This window comes from Acomys minous (assembly GCF_964271855.1).
Source record: "Acomys minous genome assembly, chromosome: 7".
NCBI lineage: Eukaryota > Metazoa > Chordata > Mammalia > Rodentia > Muridae > Acomys > Acomys minous.
The window spans coordinates 102,197,516-102,215,136 of record NC_140488.1 but is presented as its reverse complement, the minus strand read 5'-3'; the positions used below and the strand labels follow the sequence as shown (position 1 = coordinate 102,215,136).

At 39.3% G+C, this 17,621-nt stretch overlaps 1 protein-coding gene across 1 annotated transcript; it reads right to left on the bottom strand.

Annotated features, from left to right (window-relative positions):
• Positions 1 to 1,434: 1,434 nt before the first annotated feature.
• Positions 1,435 to 8,518, bottom strand: LOC311601806 (uncharacterized protein). The gene is made up of 3 exons (XM_084789537.1): positions 8,442 to 8,518; positions 7,920 to 8,032; positions 1,435 to 2,161 (listed from the first exon to the last, which is right to left on the bottom strand). Exons 2-3 carry the CDS (start codon positions 7,946 to 7,948, stop codon positions 1,453 to 1,455), a joined length of 738 nt encoding a protein of 245 aa, XP_084645663.1. The 5' UTR covers positions 7,949 to 8,032; positions 8,442 to 8,518; the 3' UTR covers positions 1,435 to 1,452.
• Between the last annotated feature and the right edge of the window lie 9,103 nt (positions 8,519 to 17,621).

The following is a 17,621-nucleotide window of genomic DNA, read 5'->3' as shown; positions in this document are numbered from 1 at the left end:
TGATGTACATGATTTTTTTTCAATCATGATTCATCTGTTTCTTGGTGTGTGGGGAAGGGAGGTCACTCATATCTTCACATGCAGCACAAGCTCGGGGTTTGGCATTAAAATTCATTTACAACACTAGCATGCAACAAATACTTTTATCCGTGCTCCTTTGGTCTGCATGGCTTCCCCAATTTGTTTGCATGGATGTCTAATACATGTTCATCATTAGGTTTCTTAGCTGATGCTTTAACTTCTTCTTTAACTAAGGTCTCATGACACACATAAATCTGAAAACCGGGACTAAGGAAAAGACCAGGGTAAAAATATAGCATTCTAAGGGAACATTTCGTCCAGTGCTTGAGCTACCCATTAGGGAAACACTATTTTCCAGCTACCACCTGGGAAGCCGTAGAGATTCAGAAGCTATGCCTGCAGATGCAGACACTGGCTTCCAGACAACACCTCCCCCATGATCTCTCCAATTTGAAAAAGGCGTTTCATTGTTTCAATGGGAACACCTGTTTCTCTTAAGGACTGTGTGGATCAAGGATATCATTTGGGCCTTAGCCATAACTAGTACAGTCGTCAAACCCTCATAGAGATTCCACACACCACAACCATGCTCATATCCTACTCTGTGCTCCCACAGAGATCACTTTTGCACATCAGAACACACTAGAAATGTCTGGACATTTCCTCTACTCCCATACATTAATATGTGTTCAGAGGTTAGAAGCATCCTCAGTGCACAGTTCCCCTTCCTGCCCCTGAGAAAGCAGAAGAACTTTCAGCGGTGCCAATGTCTGCAAGTACTCCTGTGTCGTCAATACACCTTACGGCGAAAATGCCTCCAACCTGGTACATGCTTATATCCCTGTGTGTTGTTTTTCAATTTAACAACCAAACTTACACCTTTGGTTTGGACCTTTGACTTAGGCTGTTTTCTTTTTCTTTTTTTTCCATTATTAATTTATTCTTGTTACATCTCAATGGTTATCCTATACCTTGTATCCTCCCATTCTTCCCTCCCTCCCATTTTCACCGTATTCCCCTCCACTATGACTGTGACTGAGGGGGATTACCTCCCCCTGTATATGCTCATAGGGTATCAGGTCTCTTCTTGGTAACCTGCTGTTCTTCCTCTGAGTGCCACTAGATCTCCCCCTGCAGGGGACATGGTCAAAGGTGAGGCACCAGTGTATGTGAGAAAGTCATATCCCACTCTCCACTCTACTGTTTTTGTTTACCAGTATTTTTGTTTGCCGTAGAAATTTAGTACTATCTGAGCGCATCATCTTGTCTAGCAGAGTTTAGGATGTGAAGAGCTTTAAAGAGGAAACACAATCAATGGATACTGGAAGAGAGGAGATTCAAACACAGCCTCAAAATCAAAGTGATATTTTATTTGAAATGAGGAGATAACTACAGGAGTTATCATGTCAGCATAAAAATTTAGCCATTAAGTCAGCTGCCACCACTTGCGAACACCAATACTCTTATTTCAGGCCCTTGGTCGACCGGTTTGGAAGGAAGCTTGGCGTTCATGTTATACTGTGCTTTCAATGACCTGATCTCAAAAAGAAGCATAATCACACCGAGCAGTGACAAGGTGGCTGTCAGGAAGCCTAATGGGACCATGAGGGTTCTGTGCTTCTTTATCAGGTCTATTTTGTGAACTGGGAAGGTGTGTGGAAAGTCTAGGGTGGTTTTGCCATAGAGATCTACTATGTGGTTCAAGGTCACTGAAATAATGGTGCAAAGGCTACTGAGAACCAGAAAGAAGATGGAGCACTTGTAGAACAGTATTGGACTCTTAGGGACTGGGTCTTTGCTACTGCTGATCCTAATGGCTATTGCGTTAAGAATCACAACAAGAGGTTTTATCAGCATTGCCAGGAATATCAGAATCTGGGCACATCGAAATTCAGGTGACATGGTCCAATCTGAGTTAATAGGGATGTGCACCAGAAATCTGGTCACAGTGTTGGAGATGTTAAATTCCTGATAGTAATAAGCTTCCCAGAGTCCGATGTACACAAGCCGAACTTTCTCATTGTCGAATTCCCAGAGGCGCCAGTATTTGCTGCTTGCAACGATTATTCCGCATCCTGAAGATAAGATGCTGAAAAGGAAGCCAGCCAGTCTGAAGATCCACTCCTTCATCCAAGCAAACCTGAAGATGAGATAGAACAAGTATAGCATAAAGCTGGGAACACAAAGTAAGGGCGGAAAGCAGAATGTGTCATGGGTTACAGAGTACTAAGTATACTCACACTGGTCCCTACTGTCTCAACATTTAATTTAAATTGTTTTATATACATATTAGGCTTCTACCAACTAGTTAAGGATGTATAAGAAGCCTTGAGATCTGTGATTGTGGCAAGAGTAGATTGTAGGATACTTTGAACAACAATTTCACAGTCAGCTTCAAGTTCTTCCATTGCTGCAGTGTGACTCTTTGTTGGTTATGAATTTGAATACTTGCAATTTATGGGACTCCTGGAAACTGGAGACGTCATGTTGATCCAGCGGGTCCTAGAAACCTACAAGTAGAACATTATGATAGGCAGATTTTTGCCCAGGGGTCCCACACAAACTAAGGCACCAGCCAAGGACAACACAGGTGGTAAACTTTAAACCCCTACCCAGATCTAGCCAATGGACAGGACATTCTCCACGGTTGAGTGGAGAGTGGGTTATGACTTTCACACGAACTCTTGTGCCTCATATTTGACCATGTCCCCTGGAGGGGGAGACCAGGTGGCACTAAGAGGAAGGATAGCAGGCTACCAAGAAGAGACTTGATACCCTATGAGCATATATAGGGGGAGGAAATCCCCCTCATGGACATTCATAGGAGAGGGGAATAAGGGGAAAAAGGTAGGGAGCGAAGAATGGGAGGATAAGAGGGATGGGATAACCATTGAGATGTAACAAGAATAAATTAATAAAAAATTAAAAACAAAAAGAAATTTATGAGACTCAATGAAAGCAGTGACAATAGGAAAGTTCATAGTACCAATGCCTTTACAAAATAATTGGAGCAATCACACAATACCAACTTAACAGCACACCTGAAAGCTCTAGAGAAAAAAGAAGCAAACACACCAAGGAGGAGTAGAGGACATCAATCTCAAGACTGAAAACAGTAAATTTGAAACAAATAGAACAATACAAAGAATCGATGAGACCAAAAGCTTGTTCTTTGAGAAAATCAACAAGATAGATAAACTCTCAGCCAAACCTACAGAAAAGCAGATGGAGAGTATCCAAATTAATAAAATCAGAAAACAAAAGGGGAACATAACCACAAACTCAGAGGAAATTTTAAGAAATCAATTCAAACCTCTGTATTCCACAATATTGGAAAATCTAAAAGAAGTGGGTGATTTTCTATGAATATTTTATTTATACCAAAGTTAAATGAAGATCAGGCAAGCATATTAAACCATCTTGTTACCCCTAAGGAAATAGAAGCGATCCTCAAAAGCCTCCCAACTGAAAAAAACCAGGTGGCCAGATGGTTTTTAGCAAGAATTCTACCAGACATTCAAAGAAGAACTGATACCAACAGTCCTCAAAATATTCCACAAAGTAGAAACAGAAAAAACATTACCAAACTCATTCTCAGAAGCAACAGTCACCCTGATACATAAAGAACAGAAAGACTCAACAAAGAAAGAGAATGTAATTCATGAACATTGATGCTGAAATATTTAATAAAGTATTTGCAATCCAAATATATGATCCTCTGTTACCAAGTAGGCTTTATCTCAGGGATGCAGGGATCATTCAACATATGAAAATCCTTCAATGTAATAAACCATATGAGCAAGCTAAAAAAAAAAACAAACCACATGATCATTTCTTTAGTTGCTTAAAAACCCTTTGTCAAAATACAATACTACATCATGATGGAAGTCTTGGAGAGATTAGGGATACAAGGCCCATACCTAAACATTCTAAAATATACACACACAAAGATAATATCAAAATAAAGGGAGAGAAACTCAAATTAATTCCACTAAAATCAGGGACAAGAAATGGCTGCCCACTCTTGCCCTATCTCTTCAATACAGTCCTTGAAGTTTTAGCTAGAAAAATATGACAACTAGAGTAGATCAAGGGGATATAAATTGGAGAGAAAAATTCAAAGTGTCACTGTTCACAGATGATATAATAGTATGAATAAGCGACTATCAGGATAACTCTAGAGAACACTTACAGCTGATAAACACATTCAGCAAAGTGGCTGGATACAAGATTACTTTAAAAATGAGTAGCCTTCCTGTACTCAGATAACAAAGGACCTGAGAAAGAAATTCGGGAAAGTACACCCTTCACAATAGGCAAAAAAAAAAAAAAAAGTAAAGTATCTTGATATAAATCTAACCAAGCAAGCAAAGGTCCTATATTACAAGAACTACAAGTCTCTGAAGAAAAAACTGGAAAAGATATCAGAAGATGGCATAATTACCCATGCTTGTGCATAGGTAGAATTCCATACTAAAAATGGCAATCTACAGATCCAATCACCATCAAAAATAACAATAACATTCTTTACAGACCTTGAAAGAACAATTATAAACTTCATATGGAAAAACAATAAAATTCAGAATAGCCAGGACAATCTTAGGCAATAAAATAACTTACTAGAGGTATCTCCATCCCTGACTTCAAGACTGATGGATCAATGGAATAAAATTGAAGACCCAAAAATCAATCCAAACTCCTATGGCCACCCAGTCTTTGACAAAGGAGCTAAAGCCATACAATGGAAACTGGATTCAAATCTGACTGGATATCTATGTGTAGAAAATGCATATAGATCCATAGTTTTCACCCGGAACAAAACTCCAGTTCAATTGGATTAAAGACTTCAGCATAACTCCAGATATACTAAAACTATTAGAAGAGAAAGTGGAAAAGAGTCTTGAACTCCTTTGCACAGGAGACAAGTTCCTGAACAGAACACCAACAGCTCAGGCTCTAAGACCTACAATTAATAAATGGGGCTGCATGAAAATGAAAAGCTAATGTAAGGCAAAAAAAAAACACTGTCAATAGAATGAAATAATCTACAGATTGGGAAAAGATCTTCACCAATCCTACCCCTGGCATTATTAATGATACTCTGCTACACTTACAGACTGGAGCATACCTGAGATGTCCTCTAAGAGGCTTCACGCAGCAGTGCTTCGAAACAGACGTTGAGACTCACAGCCAAACTTTGGGTATCGTTTAAGTTTAAGGATTATAGTGAGGAAGTGTGGGGGTGGAGTAAGGAAAAGAGGGCCTGGAGAAGACAGGAGCTCCCCAAGGAGACCAACAGAGCCAACTAACCAGAGCCCAGAAGGGCTTTCTGAGATTGAAGCATCACCCAAGGACCATGCATAAACTGAACCTAGGCCACCTACAAAGATGTAACCAATGAGGAGCTCAGGCTTCATGTGGATCTTCTAGTAAGGGGTGTGGTGACTGTCTCTGCCAGCTTTTTAAATTTATTATAGTTTATTCAGATTACATCCGGATTGTTAACCCATGGCTGTTTCTTTCCCATCCCATCCTCCATCCCTCTTCTCCCCTATTCCTCTCCCCTGGATCTCTGACAGGAGGAGACCTACCCCCTCCTACATATGACACAGCCTATCAGGTCTTATTCTCATTGTCTGCTTCCCATTTACCTTTGTGCCACCAAGCCTCCCCACCAAGGTGAAGTGATCAAACGGGGAGCACCAGAGTTAAAGTCAAATGCAGTCCTGGATCTCCATACAACTGTGTAGAATGAGCTGTCCATGTGCTCTATCTGAAGAAGGGGTATAGGTTCACTGCATGTATTGTCCTTAGTTGGAGCATCGGTGTGTGCAGGGCCCCGTGGGACCAGATCTTCAGCCGTAATTGTCTTCTTGTGAGGCTCCTCAACCCTATGGGTCCTTCCATTTCCCCCATTTTCATACCACTCTCAGTGCTCCACCCAGAGTCCAGCAGCAAGTCCCAGCACCTGTCCTGATCCCCACTGAATGGAGGCCCTCAGAGGACATCTATGTAGGGATAATATCCACTTATAAGTGAGTATATACCATGTGTGTCTTTTGGCGTCTGGATTATTTCACTTAAGATGATCATTGGTAGTTCCATCCATTTGCTTACAAATTTCAGCATTTCCTTGTTTTTAATAGCTTAGTAGTGTTCCATTATGTAAATGTAGCACAGTTTCTTTACCCATTCTCTGTTAGCTTTTTGATGACTTTCCCCTGGTGAGACTGCCTTGCCAGGCCACAGGGAAAGAAGACATACTCAGTACTGATGCAACTTGATGAGCTATTGTGAATTAGAAGTGGGGCTCCAATTTTTTAAGAAATACAGGAAACGGAAGGGACTGGAGGGTGATGAGGGATTCAATTATGACCAGGATGTGAAGTAAATAAACTTATTAATGAGAGAGAGACAGAGAGAGACAGAGAGAGAGAGAGAGAGAGAGAGAGAGAGAGAGAGAGAGAGAGAGAGAGAGACAGAGAGACAGAGAGACAGAGACAGAGAGACAGAGAGAGAGAGAGACAGAGACAGAGAGACAGAGACAGAGACAGAGACACAGAGACAGAGACACAGAGACAGAGACACAGAGACAGAGAGGAGGGGGAGGGAGGGAGGGAGGGAGAGTTAGAAGGAGAGGGAGAAAGTTTGTAGTATCATTGGTGATGATGCTTGCTGGGTCTTTCCTTACAAAACTGCACAATTATGTATAGTTTTAGTAAGTCATGAGGATGAATGCTCAGATTATTGCAGTGGATTATTGTATGATCTTTACCATAGTATTTTGAAATGTATATAATCCTTTAGAAGGAAGAAGCAAAACCAAAAACATTGTATGCCATTTATGTCAAATAAATACATACATGACTTCTTTAAATATCTGCAAATATATGAATGTAAACACTCAACAAAAATGAAAGCTCAGTATACCAAGGATAATGGAGAAAATACCATCATAATTACTTTCCTATATCCTAAAGAGCAATCATTTCTTTAGAAAGATATAGAAATGTTTCCAAAATAAAAGTACCATTACCACAAAGTTTAATTTCTTTTTGTAATCAAATAAGGATAAATTTTGGGGGTACCGTGATGGCTGCCTACTCCATGTGAGATGCAATGTTCAGAGGCCATGACCACAGAAATATAATGTATGTGTGTAAAAAGATGAGTAATCAAGACTATGTGAATTTTGCATATGCTATTTATTCAATATTTCACCTTGCAAAAATTGACTTCATTTGGGTGCAACAGATAAAGTATGCTGAAGTATTTGGGTAAACCAATATTATCTTAGACACCATACTCACATTTCACATTAATATTATGAAGCAACATATTTGGATCGGCTGTAATTGCAAATGTTTGAATGTAGCAACAACCAAAGGGAGAAAAATGTGGTGGCATGTCTTAATAAGCCACATAGCAGAAAAGAAGAAGGTGATTATCATCAGTCACCTAAGCCTGTGGATAATACCATTGCTGTTAGACGCATGGAAAGCTGAGGTGCCTCCAAAAGGGATCTCCTTGGTTGCAGCCATTACTACCGACTACCCAATGTTACAGAGTTTTCTGTGGAATGTGCTTCTTAAAGGGGTGAAGTTACTAGATTTTGCCTGAGAGATTGTGTCAAGATGGCTAGGCAGCTGATGGTGGGCTGGGTATTGGGTATCCAATGATGATCTCATGCATGCCAAGGCAGGTCTGAGGCAGTGGACTGAAGGGCCAGTATGATTTGAGGTAAAAATCAAAGAAGGTTGGGGAATGGTTTCATGCCAGACAAATGAGCTATCTTGGCAGGATGTGGTGCTGCACTTTCCTGCGTCTTATTTGTAGATACAACCTTTCTGTACAGAACCAAGTAGAAAGACTCCATGTGTCATATTTCAAGTTTTTACCTTTTATTGTTTGAGGTGAGGCCATCCATTTTGAAGATGCCAATATCAACAATCTTCTTCTAGGTCACTGGGAACATTGATCAAAGAAGAATCCACACGAAGAGAGGAAGCACCTAGGTGGAAGAGTTTCTGTTTGGCACATGCTCCTGCTTAGAAAAAAGCCTTGCCGACTCTCGGGCTCCCAGAACCCTTTAAATTCATAGCTCTAGTTCAAACTTAGTTCAGGATATTAGTGACACCCACATGTTACCCACACAATTATTAGCCTCATTGTATACATAGGGAAATAACACAGAGTGGCTAATTCAAATGCACATCAATGCGTAACACAGATGTGTTCAATACAGGCTTAATATTCACAGACAGGGCTTTCTGGCCCTTAGGATCTTCAGCAGAATGTACTTAAATGGAAGAGATGTCCAAAAGTAATCTAACCTGTATGTCAGAATCCTTCTTTGACATTCTCTGTCAAAGGATAGTGGAAGTAAGTAATGAAGATCACATGGGAAGCAAAATACTTACCTTTTTATTTCTCTTCTAGGAAGACCAAATGTTACCAACTGTCAACCTTAAGAGAGATAAGATACTGTACACATTCTTATGTTTCCGTGACAACTAGGGCTAGGTAACAATTCCTGAGAAATACAAAGGTTCCAATGAGCACACAGGAAATGTCAGAGTGAAGTCTTAAAAGTATTTTGTTATTAAAGTCATCCATCAAATAACCAATGTAATTTATTGGGACTCTTTGAAGACTATTCTTGGTAGTCCACAGGAACATATCTGAAATAAACCTCAATAGTCTGTTCACACCAGTGGAGGATTTCTTTTCCTTTACTCAATCCTTTGAAGTACGAGCACTCATTCCTTTTTAAAGATATAAATTCAACTATTTTACCTTATCTCTGTATGCAATCGTATCTATCTCTTCTGCCTAAGTTGTTCATTCACGTGATAAAAATAAACTAGTATTTTATACTACCCTGATTTGATCAACTGGTCTTCAAAAACCTTAGAGACATACAGATTATGGCATTAAATTTTTTTTTATTATTTTAAGGATTCACTGACAATGAGACAGGTTAAATCCTGGCAACACTCAGCCTACCTCTAAGAGGATGATAAGCATCTAAGAACCTCATTATGGATATGGCTTCAAATGTGGCAAACAAGCCACTGGGCAAAATGTCTTTGTTTCTATCACAGACAGAATTCTGCCGAAAAACAGGGCAAGCTTGAATGCAGGCAGAGTCAACAGCCAACCTCTGCCAAGACAGGGTAAACAAGTCCTCAATAGTTCCCGCCTCATAAATATGTCTGTCAGATATATTGGGCCAGAAGGCTGAAGATGATGCTCCAGTGTTAATGAGTTTTGGGTGACTGTGCAGGCAGCAAACTGTCTCCGTCATCTTCTCATTTGTGAAGCTGCTAACTTGCATTCATGGTATATATACTCAGGTAATCAATTTCATTCCTTCTCAAGTCTCTGATGGAGTTGCAGACCAGATTGTTTAGTTTTACAATTAAGCTTAGTTGTTTAGGGCTTAAGATGCTTTTAGGTCTAGATAGATATTTAAGTTGATAATGATGAGATATAATAGGTATAGGTTTACATTCAGAATTTTTGACTCACCAAGATAGGAAAGATATTTTTTTCAAGGTTTTCAAATACAAATAGGCAAAACACTAAGAATGTAACATTTATATAATTATTGAATGTGTCATGCTTCTTCTTGCTGTAGGTAGTTTATTATGTTATGTGTGATAATATAAATGTATGTGTAACAATAAAAAATATTTAATTAAAAAATTAAAAGAAAAAGAAAAAATATATAAATTCAAATTTTTATAATAGACATGGTAATAAAGGCAGGAAGCAAATCATTTATTTTCTGGTATTATCTATAGGCTGAGAATCCAATTTATGACTGAGTAGAAAGGATGCAGGGTTTAAGTCTCACTGACTTATAAGTAATTTTTATACATAACAACATTTGAAAGTGTCCAGGTAATTGGCATCAAGCTGGAAGATAACTTGAGGAATCCTTCCTACTACTCAGTAAAAGTTTTTTATAGATTCAAGTAACCCACAACCTAGACAATAGAGTAAGACAAAATGGTATGGGGCATGTGGCTTTGTGCATATTGACTAAGCCATCCCAGGTAACATCACAATAAAGTATCAGTGGACATGTAAGAATTGCAAAACTTAAGAGACCACACATGTCAGTCTAGAGTACTCTACCTATCAAAACTCCTAATAAACCTACATGGAGAAAACAAGATATTCCCTGACACACACAAATTTAAACAAAACCTATCAACAAATCCAGTCCTAAAGAAAATAGTATAAGGAAAATTCCAACACAAAGATGCTAACTACAGCCAGAAAAATGCAGGAAATATATACTATATTTTCTGGCATATAAGACAACCCCCAACTTTAACTTTAAGTATTCCAGATAAAATATAGAGTTTGCAGCCAGAGACTACTGTACAGTGTGTACATTGGAAGAGTGGTAGTCTTATAGGATGAGTATATTCCAAACCTGATATTTTAACTGGAAAACTTAAAGTTGGGGGTCATCTTATATGCCAGAAAATACAGTATAACTCCATTTTAACAAGACAAAACTCAGGAAAACAAATGAACATACTACCAAAACCCACATCAAAATAAGAGGACCTAAAAGCCACTCATCATTAATCTTTCACCACATCAATGGTGCCAAGTCTCCAATACAAAGTGACAGACTAACAGAATGGATGAATAAACAAGACCCAACATTCTGCAGCATACAAGAAACACATTTCAGCCACAAAGATAAACATTACCTCACAGTAAAGGGCTAGAAAAAGATCTTTCAAGAAAACAGACACAAGAAGCAAGCTGGGGTAACCATTCTAATATCTAATAAAAATAGATTCCATTCTAATATCCAATAAAATAGATTTTCAACCAAAATTAATCAAAAGAGATGAGGGAAGACACTTCAAAATCATCAAAGGAAAACTTAACCAAGATGACAGCACAATTCTAGACATCTATGCCACAAATACAAGGACACCCACATTTGTAAAAGAAACATTAATAAAACATAAACATCACACAGATCACAACATATTAATAGTGGGAGATGTCAACACACTGCCTTTCAATAAAGGAGAGATCAACAAAACAGAAGTTAACCAAAAAATAATGACACTAAAAGATGTCATGAATCAAATAGTCTTAACAAATATCTACAGAATTTTCACCCCAACACAAAAGATTATGCCTTCTTCTCAGCACCTTAGAGAACCTTCTCTGAAATTAACCATATAGCAGGTCACAAAGCAAGCCTCAACAAATACAAAAAGTTTGAAATGATACCTTGTATCCTGTCAGACCACATAGATTAAAGCTGGACCTCAACAACAGAAATAACAAAAGGCCTATACACACATGGAAATTGCACAACTCTCTGTTCAGTGACAACTGGGAAAGAAAGAAAGAAATTAAGGACATCCAAATTTGTGGGACACATTGAAAGCAGTGCTAAAAGGATAGTTGATAGCATCAGAGTAGGGGTTCAATGTTTACTACTTGTATTGTCCTTGGGTAGTGCAATAGCTTGAGCCGACCCCCTGGGCCCCAATCCACCCATCAAAATGTTCTTGTAGGTTTCTAGGACCCTCTGGGTCCTTCTATTTCCCCATCTCCTATATTTGTCTCACCTAGTCCCAGTGTTATATCCTCACATATATCCTGGTAAGTGAAGACTTTCATGGGACATGCCTTTTGGGCTAGTGCCCAATTATAAATGAGTATATACCATGTGAGTCTTTCTGCTTCTGGGTTAACTCACTCATTGTGATCATTTCTAGTTCCATCCATTTGTCCACAAATTTTGGGATTTCCTTGTTTTTAATAGCTGAGTAGTATTCCATGGTGTAAACGAACCACAGTTTCTTTATCCAGTTTTCAACTGAGGTCCATTTAGGCTGTTTCCAGGTTCTGGCTATTATGAATAAAGCTGCAATGAACATGGTTGAGCAAATTTTCTTGTTGTGTGGAGGAGCATATTCCAGGTATATTCCAAAGAATGGCATAGCTGAGTCTTGAGGAAGCACTATTCCCAGTTTTCTGAGAAAGCACCAGATGGATTTCCAAAGTGGTTGTACAAGTTTGCATTCCCACTAGCAATGAAGGAGTGTTCCTCTTTCTCCACATCCTCGCCAGCATGTGGGGTCACTTGAATTTTTGTTCTAAGCCATTCTGATGGGTGTAAGACTGAATCTCAGAGTCATTTTGATTTAGTCTGATGACTAAAGACATTGAGCATTTCTTTAAGTGTTTTTCAGCCATTCGATATTCTTCTGCTAAGAATTCTCTGTTTAATTCTGAGCCCCATTTCCCAATTGGGTTATATAGTTTGGTGGTGACAACACTGCTCTTTATCTAGTCTTCTTTGCTTATGCTGTTACTATGCAACTATGACTCCTTGGACACCACAGATTAAATGCAATTAACATCAAAATGCCAACATAAATTTTCATAGACCTTACAAGTAAAATTCTCAACTTCTTATGGAAAAACAAAAAATACCAGAATATCTAAAACAATTATGAACAAGAAAACAACTACTGAAGTTTTCACCATTGCTGATTTCAAGTTGTACTACAAAGTTATAATAATAAAAGTGGCATGGTATTGGCATAAAGTGAGACAAGTTGATCATTGGAGTAGAAGTGAATACCCAAGCATAAATCCTCACACCTGTGATCCCCTGATGTTTCATATGGAAGCCATAAGTACACACTGAAAAGAGACAGTATTTTCAGCTAATGGTGCAGGAAAACTGGATAGCTGCATTTAGAAGAATGCACATAAATGTGTATTTGTCACCCTGCACAAAAATCAAGTCCAAGTGGATCAAAGGTCTCAAGACAAAACCAGATTCACTGAATCTGACAGAAGAAAGAGTAGGTAATAGCTTTGAACTCATTGAAACAAGAGTAGACCTTGTGAACAGAAAGTTTGCACACATTAAGACCAATAATTAATTAACAGGACATAATTGACTTTAAAGTTTCAAAAGGCAAAGGATGCTTTCAATCGGATGAAGAGGCAGCACACTGAATGATGCAAGTTTTCACGCACTCAATACCTGATAGAGGACTAACACCCTAAGTTTATAAAGATGAAAAATGTGTAAAAGCCAGAGGGAATGGAGGATACTAGAAGAACAAGGCCCTCTAACTTTACCAAATGAGGGATATATGAGGTCACAGAGAATGAAGCAGTATACCCAGAGCCTGTACATGTCTACAGGAGTTCTTCTGTGTATATATTATAACTTCCATTTTCATAATTTTATTGTACATCTGAGTGTGTGGGTGAGTATTTCTCAGATTTGTGTGCTTTCTCTTGGGGTTCTTTTCCTTTTGTTAGTGTGCCTTGTCCAAATTTGATGTGTCAGTCTTTTATTTATTATCTTTACATCTTCCTCATAGCCCCATCCCTTCTCACCTCGAAGTCCCCCGCCCCCCATCTCCCTAATCCCCTCTCACCTATTCCTCAGAAAAAGGGAGTGCATCTTCTCATCCACTGAAGTGCACTGAATTTTATCAGAGCATGTTCTCTTCCCCTTTGAAATTGCAAAGCAGTCCAGGCAGGGGGAAGTGTTTGAGAAGCTGGCAAGAGATTCCACTTCAGTGACAGTCCCCATTCCACTTATTTGAAGACCTACATGAAACCTGAGCTGCCCATTGGCTACATCTTTATAAGAGACGTAAGTCCAGTCCATGCAACGTCTTAGTTGGTGCTTTAGTCTCATCAGGCCCCTCTGGTCTCTAGGTAGTGGGCTCTGTTGTTCTTCTGTTGATATTCTGTTGGAACTTGCACCACTTCCATATTCTTATCTCCTTCCACCCACTTTTCCAAAAAACTGCCTACACATCATCCAAAGTTTAGCTGTGAGTCTCAGTATCTGTTTCAAAGAGCTTCTAGAATACTCTGCTAGGCTCCTGTCTGCAAGCATAGCAGAATATCATTAATAGTATCAGTGATTGGGTCTTTCCCATGGGGTGGAGATCCAGGACTGTATTTGACATTAACTCTGGTGCTCCCATTTGATCGCTTCACCTTGCTCGGGAAGCTTAGTTGTACAAAGACGAATGGAGGAATGGGGGAGAGTGTGTGAGGGTGCGACTAAGAGGAAAGGATGGAATGAATCTCCGATCAGGCTGTAAAGAACATAAAAATGAAAATAAATAAAAGTGTTTAAATAGAATAAAGAAATAAAAAATAGATTATCAACTTAAAAATTTTGGTGGCATGGGAGGGATTAAAGGGAGGGTAACATTTGATGGAGGAATGGTATGAGGAAGTGATGCAATTCTATTTCCATTAAAAATACTTTATAGAGGGACAAAATGGTGGCAAGCAGTGGGGACCTTGTCTAGAAAGCAGAGTTACTGAGTCTTTGAAATGGAGTGATTTGTTAACTAGGAGCACCAGGCTTCCCCCTCACTGCAGATGAACAAATTTCAAAAACCCTGTGCTCACATGAATAAGGTGAAAAAAACATGGACCCATTGAGGAACGGACTGTCTGAGGCAGTGCCTGCTGCTGCTGCTGCAACAGGCAGCTGTGAACTGTGGTGGTGGAGGGAACTGGCATCAGCGAAGCAGGTGAGCAAACAATGGGCCACTTTTCAAAATACAGACTTGAGGGCTCCTCAGTCTAAACAAGAGGCTAAGATAAAAAGAAGATGCTACCACCACCCCTTACCTCCAACCATGGCTGGTCTTCCCATGTGGTTGGGAACCACTGGCTCTGAGCACACTGCACTTTTTTGAGTACTGGAACAGTGTGGTCTCCCTGCAGAACAAAGGATTAACACAATGTAAGAAACACAGGATCTGGAATCCAAGTCACTGTACTACTATGTGGGTGACTCCTCAGAGGAGAACAAGTAGCCAGAGGAGCCCTACAAAATCACAGATCTCAAATGGAAGAAAGTATCCACCAAGCCAATATAGGCAGCAGCTGCCTTCCAAAAGTACTCACCCTGGTGACTGGCAGCTTAGAAAGCAGTAGCTTTCTCAGCAGATGCCCAAGAGAAAGAGTAAGAAGACAAATAAAAAACCTGGACACCACAGCTCCATCAGAAAGCCCAGACAGTGGAATCCCAGGGGAATGACTTCAAAATTATGTGTATACAGTTCTTTGAGAACAATAAAGAGGGAATGAATAGTTCCTTCCATGAATTCCAGAAAAAACAAACAAATAGAGGCAATCCAGGAGAAACAATAAACCACAATTAGACAGGTAAAGGAAATGAATAAGATGGTTCAAGACATGAAAGCAGAATTAGACATCACAAAATATCAAATTGAGAAAACCCTCAAAATGGAACAATTAAAGAAGGAAGAAGGAAATCAATAAATAAGTATAATCAACAGAATCCAACATATGGAGGAAAGAATCTGAGGGGCAGAAGATACAATAGAAGTAATTGATACATCTCTCAAAGAAAATATTAAAACAAAAAACTTTTGACACTAAGTATCCAAGAAACCAAGGAGACAATGAGAAGGCACAACCTCAGGGTTGTAAGAGTGGATGAAAACGAGGATGCAAAGTCCCAAGGACCAAAAAAGGTTTTCAAGAAAATTATAGAGGAAAATTTCCTCAACCTAAATAAAGAGACACCCTTGAAAATACAAGAGGCCTACAGAATGCCAAATAGGCTAGACCAGAAAAGAAATGCCTCCTGCCACATAATAATCAAAACTCTAAATAAGCACGAAAAAGAAAAGATATTAATGGCAGCAAGGGGGAAAAACCAAGTAACATATAAAGCCAGACCCACGAGAATTACACCTGACTTTTCAGCTGAGAACATGAAAGCCAGAGAGAGGCCTGGGATGAGGTCATCCAGACACTAAGAGATTACAGATGCCAACCAATTCATACATTGGGTGAATGGAGCAAAGCTTCAATGGCTCCAACCATTTTACATACATACACAAACGAACATATATATATATTGGGTGAATGGAGCCAACTCTCTCCAACAACTGTACATATACACATATATACATATGTATATTTGGTGGATGGAACAAACTCTACAGGCTTTAGTTTTTTCTTCCACAGGATATACCGACCAGCAAAATCTTTCAAGCACTACATAAATCACAATGTGGTTATATTCTATAAAACATGTTTCCCAATACCCTCACATATCAAATGTTTTATATATTATGGGTTAAAAATTTATTTCCGACTCTGTTTTGTAGTGTAGTTATCCTGTATTTTGTGGCAAGTGTCCAATTATGAGTGAGTATATACCATGAGTGTCTTTCTGGGTCTGGATTACCTCACTGAGGATGATCTTTTCCAGTTCCATCCATTTGCCTGCAAATTTCAAGATTTTCTTGTTTTTAATAGCTGAATAGTATTCCATTGTATAGATGTACCATAGCATCTTTATCAATTCTTTGGTTGAGGGACATCTAGGTTGTTTTCAGATTCTGGCTATTACAAGTAAAACTGCTATGAACATTGTTGAGCATGTATGAAGTGGACCTAGACCCACTGCTTGGATGTAGTACAGTCTCCTTGTGGATCTCACATCTGGAGAAGTAGGGACTACTTCAGGCATGCATTATAGCCCCTGGGCTTAAATCAATTCCCCCTTACAAGGCAACCATGCTAGGCTACAGAGGAAGAGGTTACAACTACTACAGATGAGACTTGATAGGCTGAGGTCAGACAGTAAGGGAAGAAGGCTCCCATGTCTGAGTACTAAGTGAGGGAGGGAGAGGGGATGAGTGAAGGGGGGATCAGGAGGGAATGAGGGAGGGGGCTACAATCAGTATGTGAAGAATTTAAACTGCAGAACAATCAGATAACTTATATCGCTAATCCCACCATATGGGATTAGCTCTGACCTGGCTGAAATGTGAATGTATAGGCATAGACAATGATTCTTGTTGATTAAAAACCCCTGTGAATTACTATTAGATGCCACTTTTCATATGACATGAATATTTACAGAAGTCTTCCTTTCCTGGTCATACAAAGAGCACAAATGCAGCCTTAATTGTTCCATGTGTCAAACACACCTTTCATATCCTTATAATTTTAGGACTGTGTAATGCTTCTGGGACATTGTATGTCTTCTTCTTTCTCAGAAACCCCAGTCTGTCTTTGGGACTGGCTTTTATCTCCACTGGAAAAGACCATTCTCCTGCACAAGGGGCAGATGACAAATATGATGTGCCTTCTCAGAATACAATTATCAGCTGTGGACAAACTGGAGCAGCCCCCATATTTGACACCTGGGATGAAAATAAAAACATGTTTATATATAAACCAAATCTTCCACAACTAGCAGTAGAAGTGGTAGTAGTGATGGTGGTGGTGGTGGTGGTGGTTGTGGTGGTGATCGTGGTGGTAGTTGTGGTGATGGTAATGGTAGTGTTCTTTAGTAGAATGCTTGTGCTGTGGCCCTGGGGTGTAATTGAAAGAACAATGTTTTCTTATTATAAGGTAATCATGTGAGAAGCTGTGGTCCAAGAGTACTGTCTAATTCCTTAAGCAAATAGATACAGATTATATGAGTTAACTGCTCAGGATTGAAAGGAATAGACATGTGAGGGTCACTGAGAGAAAGTAAATGTTAGTGTAATGAGCAGGTTGCAAAATCC